Raw genomic sequence first — 21,497 nt, forward strand, 5'->3', positions numbered from 1 at the left:
TCCCGAATCGGTTCCACAAGTGATTGATACACTTCGATTGTTGTATGGGCGGCCGGAGTTACTAATCAGTGCCTTACTACAAAATGTACGCAGTGTTCCAGCACCGAAAGCGGAGAAGCTGGAGACCATCATCGATTTCGGCGTGGCCGTGCGCAGTCTGTGTGATCATTTGGAGGCGGCTGGACAGCAGGAGCATCTTTCGAATCCTACCCTGCTGATGGAACTGGTGGAGAAACTACCTGCATACACCAAGATGCAGTGGGCAAATTACATGCAGCAGCATCCGGTGGTTAACCTGAAGACCTTCAGGAACTTTATGCTTGGAGTCGTCGTTGCAATTAGCAGAGTTACGATGTACGCTGGTGGAAATAGCGGTAGTCAGCATAAGCAGAAGCAGAGAGCAGTAGTGAACGCCCACATCGGGGAAACAGAACAGGTTCGTGAGCCACTACACGTAAATGAAATTTTGTGCGCTTGCTGCAAGAAGTCGGGACATCGAGTCGCTGAGTGTTCTACGTTTAGGTCCTACTCCATAGACAATCGGTGGAAATTTGCACAAAATAACGGACTTTGCAGAAATTGTTTGAATGCGCATGGTCGAAGGTCTTGCAGAAACGCTACACAGTGCGTGATCGAAGGATGTCAGTACCGCCATCACCCACTATTACATTCGAATCGTTCAAACAGTCAACCTTTCCAGCGTTCATCGACTGCCGAGAACCACACTCATCGACAATGTGATCAGATACTTTTGTTCCGCATAATCCCGGTCACAATTTGTGGACCTCGAGCCACCATCGAGACATTTGCGTTCCTGGACGATGGGTCATCTCTATCGTTGATCGAACAAGAACTGGTGGAACAGCTAGGCATGGATGGATGGACGAAACCATTGTGCTTGAAGTGGACGGGGAATGTGACTAGAATCGAGCCGGAGTCGAAGCAAGTGCAGATGACAATTAAAGGTACGAATACACGAAAACAGTTCAACCTCAACGACGTCCGTACAGTAAAGGAGCTTACCCTACCGGAACAGAGCCTTCGATACGACGAATTATCTCAGCGATTCCGTCATCTTCAGGGTCTGCCGATCGTCAGCTACGAAAAGGCAGTTCCTCGTCTGCTTATAGGGGTAAATAACCTTAACCTCACGGTACCGCTGAAGATAAGAGAAGGCAGAAAAAATGAGCCTGTTGCAATTAGAACCAGATTGGGTTGGTGTATTTTTGGCGGCAGCCACAAAGAAGTTACACATTCGTTGAACTATCATGCATGTGAATGTGCTACTGATCAGGATCTACACAATGTGGTGAGAGATTACTTCACGATGGAGGATGCTGGAGTGAAGCCACTGATACAGCTGGAATCCGAAGAGGACAAGCGTGCTAAACGTATCATGGAAGAAACAACCCGTCGTGTCGGAAGCAGCTTCGAAACGGGATTGTTGTGGAGATATGACCATGTTGAGTTTCCAGACAGCTTCAGCATGGCGGTGAAACGTTTCGAGTGTCTGGAACGAAGGATGGCTCGAGATCCCGAGTTGGCGGTCAGCTTGAAGAAGCAGATATCTGACTACCAATAGAAAGGCTATGCCCATCGTGCGACCGAAGCTGAACTGAAACGAGGAGATCCAAAGCGGGTCTGGTATTTGCCGCTGGGTGCAGTGATGAATCCACGAAAGCCGGGAAAGGTCCGTTTAATCTGGGACGCTGCGGCAAAAGTAGATGGAATATCTCTGAATACGATGCTGCTTAAGGGTCCCGATCAGCTCACGTCGTTGCCAGCAGTGTTGTCTCGTTTCCGACAGTACAGAGTTGGAGTTTCTGCAGATATTCGAGAGATGTTCCACCAGATATTTATACGGGAACAGGATCGCCATTCGCAACGTTTCTTGTGGAGGAACAACTCAACAGAGCCTCTGAGCATCTTCTTGATGGACGTCGCCACCTTCGGTTCTACCAGTTCGCCAGCATCGGCACAGTTTGTGAAAAACAAGAATGCCGAAGAGTTCGCTGACCGTTTCCCTCGAGCTGTCGAAAGTATAGTGAAGAATCACTACGTTGACGACTTTCTCGACAGCTTCGAAAACGAAGAAGAAGCGGTGCGCGTGTCCCAGGAGACCAGCTTTATCCACCTACATGGAGGCTTTCAGCTTCGAAACTGGCTGTCGAACAGTGCTGAGTTGTTGAAGGAGATGAAGGAGGAAGGTCCGAATGATAGTAAAAGTTTCTGTTTAAACTCAGCGGAAGGGACTGATCGAGTGCTGGGAATGTTGTGGCTGACAGTGAATGACGAATTACGATTCTCCATGAAAATGAAGGACGAGATCCAGCTTGTGATTGACAAAGGAGAACGCCCAACAAAACGGCAACTTCTGAAATGCCTGATGGGAGTCTTCGATCCACTAGGACTTCTGAGTGTGTTCCTGATTCACGGCAAGATTTTGCTCCAAGACGTATGGCGAGCCGGCTTGTTGTGGGACGAGAAAGTACCGGAAGACATCTTCGACCGATGGACCAGGTGGACAGAGTTGTTTCCGAAGATTGAAGACCTACGGATCTCACGGTGCTACTTCACCAGAGCGACTGCAGACACCTACAAAGCTCTTCAACTTCACATCTTCGTCGACGCGAGTGAAGCCGCGTTTTCCGCCGTAGCCTACTTCAGAACGGCCAAATTTGAGAGTGAAGCTGAGTGCTCGTTGGTTGCTGCAAAAACAAAGGTTGCGCCACTGAAACCGCTCTCGATTCCGCGTTTGGAGCTGCAAGCAGCGGTCTTGGGGAGCCGTTTAATGACAACCGTCTTGGAGAGTCACACCGTTGAAGTGAAGCGATGCGTTCTCTGGAGTGATTCCGCAACGGTACTGGCCTGGTTACGGGCCGATCATCGTCGTTATAAGCAATATGTGGCGTGTCGCGTTGGAGAACTGCTATCAATAACTGAGGTTGCACAGTGGCGCTGGGTCCCCAGTAAATTAAATCCCGCGGATGCGGCTACGAAATGGGGCAAGAATCCGTGTCCTGGAACTGGTGACGTCTGGTTTAAAGGCCCGGAATTCCTTCAACAACCCGAGGAGAACTGGCCCAAGCAGACAACAACTTCTATTCCTCCAGAAGAGGAGCTCCGACCATGCTACATAATACAACAATCGCTTCTCCCTGAAGCTATCGTGGAGTTTACACGCTTCTCCAAATGGCGTCGTCTCCTGGGAGCAATAGCGTACGTACACCGCTTCATTGACAACTGTAGACGCCGATGTAGAGGAGAAGAGGCAGAAATGTTGTATCTAACACAAGACGAATTGAAGAAAGCGAAGAACACACTGATGAAGATGGTGCAGTGGCAAGCATATCCGGAAGAGATGGTCACATTGTCGAGGGGACAAGCGGGACTAGCGAAGTCAAGTAATCTGTATCAGAACTCTCCAACAGTGGATGAATACGGGGTGCTACGGATTGACGGAAGAATTGGCGCTGCTTCGCACATTCGATTCGACACTAGGTATCCGGTAATCCTCCCAAGGAAACATTTTGTTACCGATCTGATCGTAGATTACTTCCATCGTGCTTTCGGTCACGCTAATTTTGAAACCGTGGTGAATGAAATCCGGCAATTCTATCACATCTCTCGACTGCGGACAGTTGTGAAGCAGATTGCTGCTGCGTGTCAGTGGTGCAAATTGATGAAGGCGAAACCGACTGTTCCACGAATGGCACCACTCCCAGTGGCTCGATTAGCATCGTTCACACGACCATTTACTCACACCGGAATTGATTTGTTCGGACCGCTGTTTGTGAAAGTTGGAAGAAGCGCAGTTAAACGTTGGGTTTGCTTGTTCACTTGCTTGACTACTCGTGCAGTTCATGTTGAGGTTGCCTACAGCCTTTCTACGCCATCCACTGTGAAATGCATCACACGCTTCGTTAATCGTCGCGGCTCACCGGCAGAGATTTACACAGACAACGGCACGAACTTTACGGGCGCCGATCGACTGCTCAGGAAAATGATTGACAAAATAAATGGGGAATTGGCAGATACGTTCACGAACACGAATACAAAGTGGGTCTTCATACCTCCATCGGCACCCCACATGGGCGGATCCTGGGAAAGGATGGTGAGATCGATTAAGACAGCTATGGAGACTGCGTACTGCAACGACCGGAAGCTGGATGATGAGGGTTTGGTTACGCTGGTTGTCGCGGCCGAGGCTATTGTTAACAGCCGACCGCTCACATATTTGCCCTTGGATGCAGACGAAGGAGAGGCTCTCACGCCAAACCACTTCCTCATGAGAAGTTCCAACGGAGTACACCAGCCGTCAACAGAATTTACTGATTCTTCGCTGGTGGTCAAAAGCTCCTGGTATCAGATTCAACACCAACTGGATATTTTTTGGAAGCGTTGGATCCGGGAATACCTCTCTACGTTGACCAAACGAACGATATGGTTTGGCGAAACGAAACCTTTAGCCATAGGAAATCTGGTTCTTATAGTGGAGGAGACAACAAGGAATGGATGGGTGCGTGGACGTGTCCTGGAGGTCGTAGCTGGAAAGGACGGAAGAGTCCGGCAAGCTGTAGTTCAGACTGCGAGGGGGATTCTGCGTAGGCCAGTATCAAAGTTAGCAGTGTTGGAGGTTGAGACTGGTGGTAAAACTGACTCCGGTGGCCAGTGTTACGGGGGGGGGGGGGGGGGGGGAGGATGTTGCGGATGGGAACCCTGCTCCGCAGCACCCGTTTCGGGTCGATGAGGTAACGAAAAGTGACAGATGAAACAGGAACAAAAGAAGTGACAAAAATTATAGAAAACTTACCGCTAATTCTTAGATCTACCTAAAACAAAGTGAATATCTTAAATCTATTACTTAAAACTATTTACACTAGTGCTTAAACCTATTTAGCCTACCGTAAGTTTCATAATGAAGTTAAACTAAAACTTATACTAAAATTATATATTATATTTAGAATATTTGAGGAGAATTGGATTTCCACATTGCGGTTCGATAGAATTTCGTCACTGGAAAAATGTGAGTCATTCCTTAACCTATATAATGAATGAAAATGGAATTTTGTTTGTTAATTTTAGCTTTAAGCATTGCTTGAAATACAGTCGCTGAAAAGAATCCAGTGTTTCGAAAACACGTTCCGTGACCGCCGGAACAGACACCAAAAGCCGATTTACGGACCCGAAAGGTGCGGGGCATCACATATTACCGATAATCGATCCACAACACATAGCGCCGGAAAATAAACCGAAAATGAAACGAATGCACTCCACCTCCCTCTCACTGGACAAAAAAAAGCAAAAATTGAATTATCTTGTATTGATAATTGAAATTTATTGTTTCGGGCTTGGTTAAGCGTTCCACACACGATGAGACCAGGCAACGCAGCATCTGGTTTCAACATTCCCCACAATGCCATTGCCTTCACACTTCATGTCTGTCCTTCCGGGCCCCGGTCCAGAGGCTGTTGACCGAAACTAATATGTGATCGCATAAAAGCGAAACATTTGTGCATTAGACCTCAATACGACTTTTGGTAATGGTAAATCTCAAAAACAATTTAAACCTCACAGTTCAGTGATGGTACCCGGCCATAATTGCACATTTCTTCGACCATGTTGTCATTATGTAAACATTGTTTTGCTTGTGGTGACACTGCTCGATGCCACCGAAGCAATTGTTAATCCTTGCTTTGACAATTCCAATTTACGGTAGCACAGAGTCGTAGGGTTTACAAATTAAAATTCGTGTATTCGATGATTGCTCACGTTGTGCGCAATGGTGATTTATGGTCGCGACTCGGTCCAAAGCGCGAAGAGAAATTGTTACTCTTTGCGATGAACATTTGAGTGACAGACATTGGTTTCATCCTATCGCGTTGATTGAGTTCGAAATGAGCTGTTGATTGTATCTTTTATCGAAGAAGATGATCTCTTTTGCAGCTGCAACTGATCGTAAATTTACGGAAACACAATACAAAGCAGAATGTTCTAATTACTGCACTGCTCACATTTCAATCCGGAGGCAAGCGTCGATCGTTACCTCAGCTCCTGAATTGACGGCGAAGTATGGAGTATTGTTTAATTTAAACGGACACATGTTGGTTCAATTAGGCGGGATCCCAGATCTAGATCTAGCTAACCGCTGCATCCGCAGTTTGTGAATTATCTGAAGTGCGAGAAGCGGTATAGCACAAACTGCAACAAAACGGTGGCGTAAAGCAAACGATCCGTCAATGTTACTTTATTTCGTGGTCAACCATCCGCATAAGCTTGGAAACTACGGTAGATGTTCGGATGTGCGGTTTCCAAGCAGTGTGCAACCTCGAACCATATTATTTTCATTGTTGTTGTGATGTTTGTACTTTTTTTCTGCTGATTTGTTTTGCTCTAATACTGTTCCGAATCATATTTCGGACACTTTGTTCTAATATCTTGAAATGCTTCATGCACTGATGATATAACTATAAATTTAATATCACAATTGCTTCTTTAGAGTGATCCCTTGGTTTAATATTTGATAACATAACATTTGAATTATCACATAGTAGGAAAAAAATTCAACAGCACCACTCATTATCGTTTGTGTTTGACGTTTGTTTTGTGTGAGCACGTAGAATTTACCCGTTCATAAATATTTAAATCTCTCCCGTGTTTCATCAGTTCTCATCATCGTTAACAGTTTACTGTGATTGCTTGGTAAGTGTTTCGCAGATGACTATAAAATATAATCAAGTGTAATGTACTTTTCGTCCATAGAATTACAAAATAAAGTGTCCGAAATTTGAATTCAATCTGCCCGAAATAGTGTCCGAAGTTTGATTATTATTTGCTTCATTTGAAAAGCATTTTATTCGATGATTTTATTATGTTTTCAATCAAAGTAGAAAGCTTGAAAGCATATTGAACTAATTTATTGAAAATATCTACCAATGTGCATAAATTTTTTTTTTCATAATAAAGAAATTGCACTTAACACACTTGATGTGTGTAAATAGATTAAATGACAGATCGCATTCAAACTCCACGTCTTTATAAAGAACAGATGCGTCAAATTAGCAATAACAAACATTTTGACAATCCATTTATGTAGGGTTTGAAGTAATTTTCTCGATACTTTTGTGTTTCAATAATTTATTAGTGTTAAAGTCACGACAAATTGAAAGAGAGAACAAACAGCCTTTTAATCTGAAGAGTTGTTTGCAATCTCGACATCGGTGAGTCAATCCAAGTACAGACTTACTGAGAAGGAATTACCTTCAATGTCGGATTGAATCCACTTTCCTCTACACTATTCGCACCAAATGAAATGAAATGTGTTGAATCTGATACGAGGCCGTGAAACAAAGCGCGCAAGGGTTCTGTTTTGTGCGTCTGTGGTATTTAGACTTTGCACTTGCACAACACAGTCTAGGTTTCTCCTAATGAAACTTTAACGTTTTGCTATATTGGTTTACCACATTCTTGGACCCACATAACACACAAGCGGTTCGCTGCATTCAATTTGGAAAGCGACACGTTATAATTGGACATTCGTGGCACACTTATTCTTGCTCGAAGATTAACCTTGCTGATCATGATTGTTCTACTGCCTCAATCATTCAGTAGCTGCTTGTGCTTTTCATTCATTCTGAATCTTATTTCGAACAACATCATATTTCGGACACTTTGTTCTAATATCTTGGAATGCTTAATGCACTGATGATATAACTATAAAATTAATATCACAATTGCTTCCTTAGAGTAATCCCTTGATTTCACTATCTCTTCATTTGAGAATTACATTTGAATTAGGTAATTATGCATAAAAGTAGGAAAAAATCCAACATCACTACAGGTAAACTTCGATATAACGTACCCTCGTTATAACGTACCCTCGATATAACGTCACTCGATATATAACGTACACATTTCCAAAGTGCAAAGGAATTTTTTTTTGAATATTTTTTTTCTGAAAGAACAATGAACTATCTGTGTTGTGATGCTAAAACATGGTTTGTACCTTTAATCAATCCCGAAATACAGCTGGTTTTGTGATTCCGGATTCTAAATGAATCAAGCTTTAATCAACAGTACGAAGGGAAACATCATGAGAAAGACTGGCTTCGTCTTCTGATTGAAGTTATTCATTAACTTTACTAAAATAGCAACATAATAATGTATTTTAGGCTACGTTTGTGAGTCCTTTATTATGCTTCGATATAACGTACAATTCGATACAACGTACAATTTTAAAAGTGAAATGTACGTTATATCGAAGTTACCCTGTATTCTTAATCGTTTGTGTTTGACGTTTGCTTAGCGTGAGCACGTAGAATTTACCCCTTCATCATTATTCAAATTTCTCTCGTGTTTCATCAGTTCTAATCATCGTTATCAGGTTACTCTGATTACTTGATAAGTGTTTCGCAGTTGACTATAAAATATAATGAAGTGTAATGTAATGTTCGTTCAAAAAATCACAAAATAGTGTCCGAAATTTGAATTCAATCTGTCCGAAATAGTGTCCGAAGTTTGATTCTTATTCGCTTGATTTGAAAAGCATTTTATTCGTTGATTTTTTTATGTTTTCAATCAAATAGGTACAACAGTAGAAAGCTTAAAAGCATATTGAACTAATTTATTCAAAATATCAACCAAATAATACCTGTGCATAAAGTTGGGATCTGTTTTCTGCATCATATGCCTTAAGCGTCCGAAATATGATTCAGAACGATACCTAATGCTCGATATCATAGAAGTCAAATTCAGTGGCGTCGACTGTGAGGTGCAGAGGGGGCAGATCGCCCCCGGGTGCACGATTTTTGGGGTGCAGAATGAACCGAATTTATATGAAAAAATTGGATAAATATGATTTCTGACGGGGGTGGGGGTGCAAATCGACTCTTCCGCCCGGTTGCGACACAGACTCTTTCCTGGGGGCAAATATTTCTACTTTTCTGGCGGAAGGAGAGGGTGCAAATCAACTCTTCTGCCCCGGGTGCAAAAGCTTCACTCGACGCCTCTGGTCAAATTATAATCTTACCGGGCCCTCTGTAGTTTTCACATCAATTCACTTTATATAGATAATTAATGTTTCACGCATAGGCTCCACTCAATTATCCCTAAGGTTAGCTTCAAACCATGGTTCAAAAGTCTGGACTTGAGTCGAGACTTTATTCGCACCTTTTCCCGACTCATGTCCAACCACTGTTCGTTAGACGCGCTACTATTTCGTATTAATAATGCCGACAACAATCTTTGTGTTTGTGGCCAAGGTTACCACGACATCGAGCACATTGTTTGGTCGTGCGAGTTGTATCTTGTCGCCAGATCGAATTTAGAAAACTCCATTAGGGCTAGAGGAAGACAGCCCAATGTGCCGGTGAGAGATGTGTTGGCTCGGTTAGACCTTGATTACATGTCCCAAATCTATATTTTCCCTAAAGCTATCGATGTTCGTGTGTGATTATTCTTATATCCTTATATCCATTGCGTGCAATTGGTCCCCTTGCTACAAACAGTAGATGAGTTGAAATGTAAATACACAATAGATATACGAATAGATTTAAGAATTGAGTGTGTGAGATTATTATTATTGTAACAATTTCCTTATATGCCATCCTTTTCCTGAACAAATATGTCACCCTTCTAAACTCGAGTAGACCGCGAGTAATCGGTTTTCTACCTTACTTACCTTAGATTTGGAAAATGTTTATGTATAGTAATTAAAATATAATTAAGAATTCGGCTCCTTTAAACTTATGTAACTGAGCCTGTAAAAATAAACGAATTTAATAAAAAAAAATGTTTCACGCATAACGGGAAAATATACTTTCGTAAAATATTTTAATGCTGCCAAAACAACAAATCAATGTAAAATGGCACCAGGGCGCCAGTTAAATTGCTCAATTCACGACGACGAAGGTACAGTGTTCACAGGGCCTTATTCCCATTTACACTTCACAGTGAAAACAAAATAAAGTGTATCCGCGATGACAACGATACGGTATCGATATCTGAATACGAAAATTGTTTTCCACTAAAACTTATCATAATAATATAAAATTATCTTCAGATACAATTTTTGTAAGAGATTATTTCATCACACGAAGAAACCAAAGTTTGAACACTTATTTGAAACGAAGAAGTTCCTTTTTCTATCATAATTCCTATTTGAAAGGTGTTCATCCTTTCTGAAAACCCATTATTATCTTTGACGCTTCACTAACTCGTAAAAGGTAGTTCGATGGCGTGCCATTCATTTCGTTTTCACTGTGAAAATTGTACGGGAATAAGGCCCACAATCACAAACGTGTGAATCAATTAACTTTACCAAAACAGCAGACACGAAGGCAGAATGCAGAAATTTGAATACTATTACTTGATATTGTTTGAAATTTCTCGTCCCGATAATAAATTACCCAATACAAGTACTAAAACTTATCATTATAACATAACATCGTTATCAGGTATAATTTTCGTTCAAGATTTGGTGTGCAGTGTGCATTCCATGATTATATTTTCAAGGCCCACAGTTTCAATTTGTGTGGCATGGTAAAATAGTCTGCAATCAAGGAAGATTTCACTGACAGAGATACCGTTTCCGAGGACTAGAGTTATGACTGCTGTTCGCCCATTTGGCCAGTTCTATAAAGAAAATAAGAAATTTACATTAATTAAGAATCAAACGAATGTACAGTGTCGACATCTGGTGGCGACATTCGTGTCTTCCGAAGGCAGTTTCTAACTGTTAAAATGTGAATGGAAATTCTTACTTGAAGTTATTTAAATATATGAAGACCGCGAATCTAGCCCTTACTCAACTATTGTGCTATGAATTTTCTATTTTTTCCGCTAAAACATCATCACTGTAACATAAAATCGTTATCTGACACATTTTTTTCAAGATTTTCTGTCTGTTTGCAGTAATCATGTTGAGTATGTTTCATAGAATACTTTTTCGATATGGAAGAGTTGATTTACAATTTATTTGAAAATGTCCACCTGAAAATTCTTTATCATTTTTTAAGCACAATGCCGTCAACGCATTTTCATTTCTTCCCGATATTTTTATCAATGCTTTAAAATGATGTACATATGATTTTTATGCGTTGATTTTTCACGCGGTTACAGCATTTAGAAAATCACTAAAAATTTTCGAATGCGCACTCTGTTTCCCTAATTTTTTTGTCGAGTGTATATGAAGAGATGAAGATTTATTTGAGTTGAGCTTTATGTGGTGACCATATTTTAATAGTATGGTTTACAGTAATTGTTCTCCTGGTCGAATTTCTTCCCAAAATTTCGCTATATCTATTAAGCTTTTGTAATAGCATATTATGGTAATATGGTTCCTGTCGAAGCACTCTAAATGTTATTGTCAGTTCGATGTGATTGTTTGTTATTGTGCGTCTTTGCTCAAAGGTAATTTGAATTTTCTATCATCTTTTGCTAATCAAACGAATTGCTTTTAGGTTATTGTCTAGGGATAATAATGAGGTAGGTAACATTGAACATCTAGCTCAATCACAATAATTCACTTCTTTTGCAGGATTTACGCAAGATTTTTTTCTGTAATTGTTTAATGAATTGTGATTGTATAATTTTATGAGTGATATAGTGTTTCTTTTATAAATAAATCAGTATGATAGAATTTTCTAAGTATTTTGTTTCACTTGGCTGAAACAAATGACAATCTACGCTATTTGTCAGTGTTTTATTTCAATTTAAAGTTTTATCTAAATTTTAAACACCATTTTTCTTCGGCTTCCTCTTCTACTTCTACTTCTGAGAGATGTAAAATACTTCGTGTAATCTGTGTTGCTATAGGGAAAATCATACGTCTATAGTTTCTTCAGGGCACCCGTGGCCGAGTGGTTAGCGTCTCACATTATCATGCCGGGTGTTCGGGTTCGATTCCTTTTCTGGTCGGAGGATTTTTCGTCAAAGAAATTTCCTTCGACTTGCACTGTGGTCACGCGTGTTATTTGGCTTAAGAAATCTCAACCATGTATTAATAAATTGCGCTAGTTAATGCATACGTTGAGACGGCAAAAGTTCCACAAGGGAACGTTAACGCCATTCAAGAAGAAGATAGTTTCTTCAACGTGTTTGTTTCTTTATTGTACACATATAAATAAAATAAATAACTATTCGAAACATGAAGCCTAATTTTGATCTGTTTTCTGTATATGCATACGGTGATTTAGAAGTGTCTCCAAATTTGTCCAGGCCTATGTGAGTTCAGGAAGAAGGTGCCCTAACTTCACTGTTGTTTTTCCTAAGGTGGTCTCCAATTCAAACCATCAGTAATAACCGAGCAACTTTGTATCGATGATCAGTTTGAATATATTAAGGAGCTTACATATGTAAACCAATTGTGACAAAAATTCGATATACGACAAAAACTAGTTGCATGTCTCCAGACTATAAACATAAAACAATAAATTCCGGTGCCGAAGACTTTCATTACTTTCTTTTGAAGTCAATATTTGGCTCAATTATCATAACATAAACTTGGTAATAAATCATGCCAACTGAACCCGTTTCGGTGAGCAGGACTGCCTCCGGCAAAATGATCCTAATTCAGCCAATTATTGTGACATTTAGAAAAGTGACGAATGAAAGTTATTGGAAACCATAATATTTATTGCACCCCCCTAGCCGGCAGTACTGATTGGGTGTGGGTTTCTTGAAAAGCCAAGGCGATCAATGTTGAGGGGGCTAGGGCGTGATTCTGATATCGGCATGTGTGCTTCGGATCACGGACCACAGCCGAAATGTCGCACACAGCCCAGCACGTGATGCATAATTAGGCGAATATTGTTCCCTAATAAATCAATTAGTTCAACTGCTTCAGGCTCCGTGTATACTGCAGTGCTTGGTTAACTTTTTCGGTTGAATTGGTCAATCGAAAACAGGTCGCTCACGAGTGGTTGTAATGTTGATTCGCTAGTAGAAAAACAACAAACCGAAAGAAGAGCAAAGTCAAAATGTCAAACTTTGCTCTTCGTTTGGATAGAACATTGAATCACTGAATCCACCTTTGGCAACGATTTGCCTTACAACAATAGTCATCACCATCGTTAGTACAACACTCGTCGTGCAATATAACCAAATTTGGTCCTTTGGACACGTCATGTCTCACAGCACTCACGACTGGCCAAGTCAACATGTCAGGCCACGCCGCCGTCTCATACCGTGAGCATAAGTACACGATCCGACTGCTCACGCACCGCCACAGCCAGCGGTACGAAAATCATCGCGAATGGCCCTTTGCCATGCCGCGCGGTTCCCCAAACGATCGGATCCAGCCTTGCCAAATAAACCATACGTGTTACGAACTACGGCGACGCGGGGAGATCGAGTTTGTCATTTAACGACACCCATCCACTAGTTTTGTACCACTCGAAAACCTGCACAAATATGGCAAATAATGACTTCAAACTGCGCCACACCAAAACAGAACAAGCCGAAATCGACATTTATAGATTTAATAAGCTTTTCGGAAAATCCAGCGAGGTTTCGTCGCCACTGGAAGCAGCACAACACACCACAGCACCGAAGTCGTTAATCATCGCTCAAAGCCTTGTGCCCCACAGCTCTTTGACAACTGTTTTCAGCCCTAACTTGCCTAATATTCCCACCCGGCGAGTTGGTAGCCAACATTTGTGTCCCCAGTGCAATCGGCTTAATTTCAAAATTAAATTCTATGCAAATAAATTCGTACCCTCCGTTGAGGCGGAGCGGTTGTGACTCCACGAGACTTGTAACGAAAATCGTGGTCACCAGCCCAGTGGCCCAGCGAGGGGAGGTGAGGTGCGAAAACATAGATTGCTCTCTTCTCTTGTCCGTGTACATTTTTTTTCCTTGCTCAACGGATAAACAACGGTAGCAAGCTTTCGAAGGAAAAAAATGATTCATGGGGAAACAAATGGCACTAAGAACTAGTGAAAATCGTGCCTCCACCAGGTCCAGCTACAAGATCCGCAGTAATAAAGTTGTCTCGAGCAGCAGTAATCTCATCGGCATGCTATCCCCCACCGCGAGGGTGACCTGTGTGCCGTACGAGGACGACCTTTGATACGTATGTTGATCAACTGATGGATGGGATCAAATGTAGCTCAGTCGAGCTCCTGCATCCATTGTACACTTGTACACCACTCGACGATATTTATTCCATTAGTGGTAATCACAAGCTTATTAAATCTATCTGACAGCTATCGGAGGCCACCAGGAAATCAGCTAAGTGATAACACAGTTAACTCAGTTCAATAGAAAAAAAACATATTCTACTCTACTCATGACTAGACAGATCAAAATATAATATTCGAAGTAAATCATTGATGAATTACTCACCTTGAAAATCGGAATGAAAATACAAAAAAGGAAACTCTGAGCTTCAGGCTCAGAAGATCCCAAAACGGTATCACCGGACAAATTAACTCCTTAACGTGACATTCCGAATAAGGGTTCGAAAAAAGGAAAGCAAGTGTACATACAAATCCGCGACCATGTATATGTGTGTGTGTGCGTCCCCGGCTTAACGGGTGTTTCGGGAAGGAACCTCAAGAAAACCGTATTAATATATAATTTATTTATTTAGCGAGGTCTCCACTTGAATGAAGCAATAAAAAGTCAATTTCCATAATTCCATGTTCAGTTTGTTATTACTGTGGCGGCGGCAGCAGCGGTGGCTCCCGCTGCTGCTGTGGCTCCGCTTATGACTCAGGAGACCTGAATAGGCACGTAAAGAACGGCTATCGAACGCCATCGAACGGGATGCCAGATAGCGTATTACATGGCTTTGAAAAGTGATGCTATCTGTTCTGTGTCAAATATAGTTGATCAGTACCATCAGTACACGTTGAACAAAACTTATCTGTCAAAAGGTTTTTTAAACGTTTATTTTTACAGGCTCAGTTACATAAGTTTAAAGGAGCCAAACTCCTAACTGTAACAATACAAGTATATATAAACATTTTTCCTTAATTCTAATGTTAGTGATGTAGAAAATCGATTAATCACGTTGTACTCGAGTTTAGAAGGGTGACATATCTTCTTCAGGGAAAGGAAGGTATATAAGAATATGTTGACTATGTTCACACTCACATTCATCACACTCAATTTTTCAGCCTATCTTATATCTAATATGTATTTACATATCACTTTATTCTATTGTTAGTAAGAAGGGATTTGATTTCTCGCAAAGGAAAACGAAAAGTAGAATATAAGGATATAAGGACAATCAGACACGAAGATCGATAACTTTTAGGAAGACATATATTTGGAACATGCAATAAAGGTCTAACCTAGCCAACACATCTCTCACCGGTACATTGGGCTGCCTTCCTCTAGCCCGAAGAGAGTTTTCTGAATTCGATTTCGCAACAAGATACTCCTCGCACGACCAAACAACGTGTTCGATGTCGTGATAAACTTGGCCACAAGTACAGATATTGCTATCGACAAGATTAAAACGAAAGAGTAGCGCGTCTAACGAGCAGTGATTGGACATGAGTCGGGAGAAGGGGCGAATAAAGTCCTGACTCAAGTCCAGACTTTTGAACCATGGTTTGAAGCTAACCTTAGGGATAATCGAGTGAAGCCACCGGCCCAATTCATCTTCGTTCCACTTACGTTGCCAGTTAGCGATGGTATTTTTACGAACTAAAGAATAAAATTCATTGAAGGCGATTTGACGCTGATAAATGTCGCCTCCAATCGCACCCACCTTTGCTAATGAGTCAGCCCTCTCATTACCCGGAATAGAGCAATGTGAAGGGACCCAGACAAAGGTAATGACATAACAGCGTCTTGTTAAAGCACTCAAAATTTATCGTATTCTCTCAAGGAAGTAAGGCGAGTGCTTTTCCGGCCTCACTGAACGCATCGACAGAGCTAAGACTATCCGTTACAATGTAATGGTGTTCAACAGGTCGTGAGGCGACGCTGTCCAGCGCCCAATGAATTGCTGCCAACTCAGCAATATACACTGAGCAAGGAAACTGAAGACTGTGGGAGGTGTTAAAAATTCGTTGAATACTCCAAATCCTGTGGACTCATTCATAGAGGACCCATCAGTGAAGTACATATTATCACAATTGATACGCCCATACTTTGTATTGAAGATCGTAGGAACGATCCCCGATCTAAGATAATCTGCAATTTCATGGATTTTCTCCTTCATGAACAGATCAAAATGTACAGAGGAATTGATGTAGTCAGGAAAACAAACACGGTTGGGAATATACGAAGAAGAATCAACCTGCATGGAGATGAATTCATGATATGAACTCAGAATGAATGAATCCAGAATCCAGAATGAAAATTTAGCTCGATCAACTGCTCAAAATTTCCGATCACCAATGGCTTCATAACCTTTAACCGGATGAGGAACCGAAGAGATAATAATTTGAAGCGATCTTTTAGTGGGAGTACGCCTGCCGAAACCTCGAGACTCATGGTATGCGTTGAGGGCATACATCCCAACGCAATACGGAGACAAAGATACTGAATTCGCTCGAGTTTAATGAGGTGTGTTTTGGCAGCTGATTGAAAACAGAAACTGCCATACTCCATCACTGAGAGAATAGTTGTTCGATACAACATTATAAGATCTTCCGGATGGGCTCCCCACCAGGTGCCGGTAATTGTACGGAGAAAGTTTATTCTTGTTGGCATTTTTTACTCAGATATCTAATATGGGCCCCCCAAGTACATTTGGAGTCGAACCAGACCCCAAGATACTTGAATGACATAGCATGAGTGATCGGTTTACCCAAAAGTTGAAGCTTTGGTTTTGCTGGTCTATGCTTCCTAGAAAAAACCACCATCACTGTTTTCTCCGTAGAGAATTCGATCCCTAGCCCATCCCTGGCCCAGGTTGAAAAATTGTTCAAAGTATCTTGTAAGGGTTCTTGCAGGTCGGATTCTTTTGATCCTACGACAGACACCACTCCATCATCTGCAAGTTGTCTTAAGCTGCAATTTTGTGTAAGGCAATTGTCAATGTCGCTTACATAGAAGTTGTACAAAAGGGGGCTTAAACAGGAGCCCTGAGGGAGGCCCATGTAAGAGACCCGACTCACTGCCGTATCTCCGTGAGAAAAATTCAAATGTTTTTCACAAAGCAAGTTATATAACATGTTATTCAATAGAGACGGTAGACCCCGAGAGTGCTCCCGTGGCCGAGTGGTTAGCGTCATAACTAAAATGCCGGGTGTTCGGGTTCGATTCCCGTTCTGGTCGGGGGAATTTTTCGTCAAAGAAATTTCCTCCGACTTGCACTGTGATCACGCGTATTCTAGAGCTTGCCACTCAGAATGCATTCAAGGCGTGTTATTTGGCATAGAAATCTCAACTAAGTACTAATAAAAATGACGCAAGTAATACTACGTTGAGACGGCGAAGTTCCTCTAGGAACGTTAGTGCCATTGAAGAAGAAGAAAGAAGAAGAAGGTAGACCCCGAGAGTGTAATTTGTCTGACAAAACCTCTATTGAAACAGAATCAGAGGCCCCAAGAATACTGAAGCCATTCGTTTTTGTTTCGGCGTAAGCCATTTGAATTTCTGAAGAAAGCAACGCAAGACAATCATTCGTCCCCTTGCCCCTGCGGAACCCATATTGTGTATCTGAGAGGAGGCCATTCGTTTCAACCCATCGATCAAGGCGAAACAAGATCTTTTTCTCCAACAATTTCCGTATACAAGACAGCATTGCTATTGGGCGGTATGAATTGAAGTTGGACGCGGGTTTCCCGGGGTTTTGAATAGCTATAACTTGTACTTGTCTCCAATCATCCGGAACAATATTATGTTCCAGAAACCGATTGAATGAATTCAACAAGCGATGTTTCGCCACATCAGGGAGGTTCTTCAACAAGTAGCTTAATAGCTTTATTCTATCCGTTCCTGGAGCCGTATTGTTACAAGAAAGGAGAGCAAGAGAGAATTCTACCATCGAAAACTAGGAATCAAGATCGCACCTACCTTGGCTACCTACCTTGTGGTATGTCTCGATCAATTTTTTGCACGGGAGCGGAATCGAGAAAAACCCTCCGCGCAAAATCAAAAATCCATCGATGTGAATATTCTTCGCTTTCATTAGATGAAGAGCGATTTCTCATGTTTCGAGCCACTTTCCATATTTTTTTTTCTCTGGAATTGATGGCTAGAGCAAACGCTTCCGCGTATTTTTTCCAGTCAATGTGTCTTGATCTGTCAAAAGGTGATTTTGTGATTTTGTTATGGCCTGGAATACTTTTAGTTGTGTGAAGGTGTATAATTTGGGCAACACAATCATTATTTTTGGGAAGTGACATTTTTTTTCTTTCAATTGAAGAAAAATTAAAAAAACTGGGATGCTGATCTTTCTGAAACAACGTGCCGTTTCAAACGCGATGATTTCGATGTTGGCTTACGAAAACTCAGAATTGGAAGTATGCTCGATGAGGATCTGTGTCAAACGCAGGACTTGCTTCAGCATCAGTGGTTACCTGCCGAGTCATTTCCTAGCGATTACATGCGTTGGGAGTAATTCAAAAGTTAGGAACTTGAGTTCTTTTTGATCTGAAACCAAGTGAAGCTGAATGTCGTTTATTGTTTGCGAACGACTGCTTCAGCAGCAAAAAGCCGAGGTTTTGTTCATTGGTAATGTTTCTACATTGTTAAATCGGCCAAATATTCATGCTGTTAAGGCGGGTGTTATTTACGAGGGTCGTTCAAAAAATAAGTTTCAGTGCCTCAGAAATCGCGGAAAAATAAAGTAAGGACGAAAAACATGGCGATTTTCGTAATGTACGTTTTATTTTGTATTTTTCTACAGGCATTTTTCATAGCGAGGCACGAGTTTTACTATTCCGAGCGCGAAGTGCGTAGGGTCCAACTTTTTGAAGTACGATGTAACTGCGTCATGAATTTCTTCAGTGTTATCGAATTGTTGACCGCCGAACGCCTGTTTCATCACCGTACTATTGTGAAGTTTTGGACCGATTAAGAACCGCGATTAAGAACAAAAGTCCAGGTTTATTGACGAAAGGAGTGTTCCTCATCCACGATAATGCGCGGCCCCATTCTGCTCGCGTAACTCAAGAGCAATTGAAAAAATTCAAATGGACTGTGTTCGAGCATCCTCCTCACTCCCCAGACCTCGCCCCTAAGGACTATTACTTATTCCCAGTGATGAAACAGGTGTTCGGCGGTCAACGATTCGATAACACTGAATAAATTCGTGACGCAGTTACATCGTACTTCAAAAAGTTGGACGCTACGCACTTCGCGCTCGGAATAGAAAAGCTCGTGCCACGCTATGAAAAATGCCTGTAGAAAAATAGAAAATAAAACGTAGATTACGAAAATCACCTTGTTTTTTTGCCCTAACTTTATTTTTCCGCGATTTCTGAGGCACTGAAACTTATTTTTTGAACGACCCTCGTATTTGGATTAAATCGAAGTTATTGCCCTATAAATTTATACAAAATTGAATGGACTTGATGGCAGGCTTGGTACGATATGCGATGATAAGAACTCTTTCGATTCAATGTGTTGTGATCGAACAAAACTGCTGTTTCGGGGGCATAACTAATATCACAAGTCTTATAGTATCAAAAAACACGTTAGTGTTTGGTCTATGCTACACATATAATTTGTTCTAACTTTTTTTTAAAGTCGAGTTTCATTTTTGTGTAGTGAATGCTCCGAAATTCTCGAAAAATTCATAGAAATGGCGAATGAATAATACAAGATGATCGAGGTTTCATATTCCATTTAAAATTGAAACTTTAATTTACGGAATCGGAACACCAATCTGCAACTGCTTGCTGAACCACTACATGGCAACCCTGACTATCATATCCACCTTCGCTTCACCCGACCAGTACTCGGGTTGTGGATATTTACAAAGTGAGGAAAAGTTTTATTATAATTTATTGAGTCATGCCTCAAATCACGGTGCAACTTGTAGTCCCCCATTTTTGCCCATAAAAGACCTCTCCCCGCTTTGCGCAGACACAAATAGGTAGAGAGGTGGTCTCGGACCAAAATGTCTGCCCCCGCATCCCTATTGGCATCCCATCGGTCATAAGTTGATCGCTCCAAATCGATACCAAAGTTCTGCTTACATATTCATCCACATACAAGCACACACACACCTGTGCTCGATAGAAACAACGATTTCAGTCCCTTTTATGGCCAGACATACTCTCGGCTTCATGTGCATAAATCTACAAATTATCCATCATTTGGTGCTCTGAATGTATCGAAACTAATTTAATTATTTATTAATCATACAATTGCACAATAATAAAAGGCTGAAAGCAGTTTGATTTGCATCGAAGATTGGTCTGATTGGCACTTACTTACCCTCCTGTTGTCAGGTTTATTTTGATGTTTCGTTGATTCATGTAGGGCAATTGGAAAACAATCTGTTGGCGCCAAAGTGGTTCAGAGTGGTTCCCGCATCGCACCACTACTGAATCATATCTTTTCGAAGGAGAACATTATCATATTATAAAGCTTTCGATCGTAAATTTCACTTTATCAGACGATTTGTGTTCTCATATCTAATGCAGCGCTCGTTTCAGTTCAGTGTTTTTTTTCAACTGCTTTTAAATTGTGTTACATGGGAATGGGAATAAAATATTTGCAAACAAACAACGCTTCATGTCTTATCTTGTATCTGTCATTGAATTGAAACTGCAATCTTGTATGATCCAAATATATTGGTGCGTACAAACTCACTCGTTATTGGTTTCTAAGCGCTTGCACCATTTCGTTCGATTAGCTTTATTGATCGAATCAATCAATACCTCTGTACGATCAGAATTGCCAATCACGGCTACTGACAAAGTTCGCCATTTGCTCAATCGGAACTCGGATCGAACCTGATCGAACTCCAATCGGTTGCAATCTTCCAATCTCCAAATGTTCGCTTCGGCTAATCCACCTAACTCCTCTGCGGCTAATATGATTATCCTCGTTTAGAAGAAATAGGCTTACCAAGATAACAATTTTATCTCAGCTTAACCTAGCTGGCTCAGATTGTTTGGTTTGAATTGACGCAAATGGGATATAATGGGTGGCTCTCGAAGGTACCCAAGTGGATCCAACCGTCAGTCAGTCAGTCAGTCAGCGTAACAAAAGCTCTAATGGTGCGTAGACAGAACAATCGCGCAAACGATCGGGGCAACAAAACGCGCGCTCCTAATCGTTGATTGATGATCGCAACTCCCATCCGGTGAAGTCGGAGAAATTTCACCCATCCCCAGGTTCGTTTGGGTGCTCAAAGTGAGGTCTCTAGCTACTGCGTACTCATGTTGATTGGGAGACCACACAAAGGGATATTTGCATATTTATCTTGATCGATGATTTTGCGCGGCGATCTTCGCAAAGTTGTTGGGGACAATGATAGTTGAGATGATACAGGAAGTGGAGCCGTCGCAAAACAAGCGAAGTTGTTGGGTACTTGTCATATCAATATCATTAGTTTCAAATGATATGGACGTTATCGACTA

At 41.4% G+C, this 21,497-nt stretch overlaps 1 protein-coding gene across 1 annotated transcript; it reads left to right on the forward strand.

The window, feature by feature from the left end:
- The first annotated feature begins 1,666 nt into the window (after positions 1–1,666).
- Positions 1,667–14,068, forward strand: LOC129774110 (uncharacterized). The gene is made up of 2 exons (XM_055777810.1): positions 1,667–4,362; positions 13,957–14,068. Exons 1-2 carry the CDS (start codon positions 1,667–1,669, stop codon positions 14,066–14,068), a joined length of 2,808 nt encoding a protein of 935 aa, XP_055633785.1.
- The last annotated feature ends 7,429 nt before the right edge of the window (positions 14,069–21,497 follow it).

This window comes from Toxorhynchites rutilus, chromosome 3, assembly GCF_029784135.1.
Source record: "Toxorhynchites rutilus septentrionalis strain SRP chromosome 3, ASM2978413v1, whole genome shotgun sequence".
NCBI classification, from domain to species: Eukaryota; Metazoa; Arthropoda; class Insecta; order Diptera; family Culicidae; genus Toxorhynchites; species Toxorhynchites rutilus.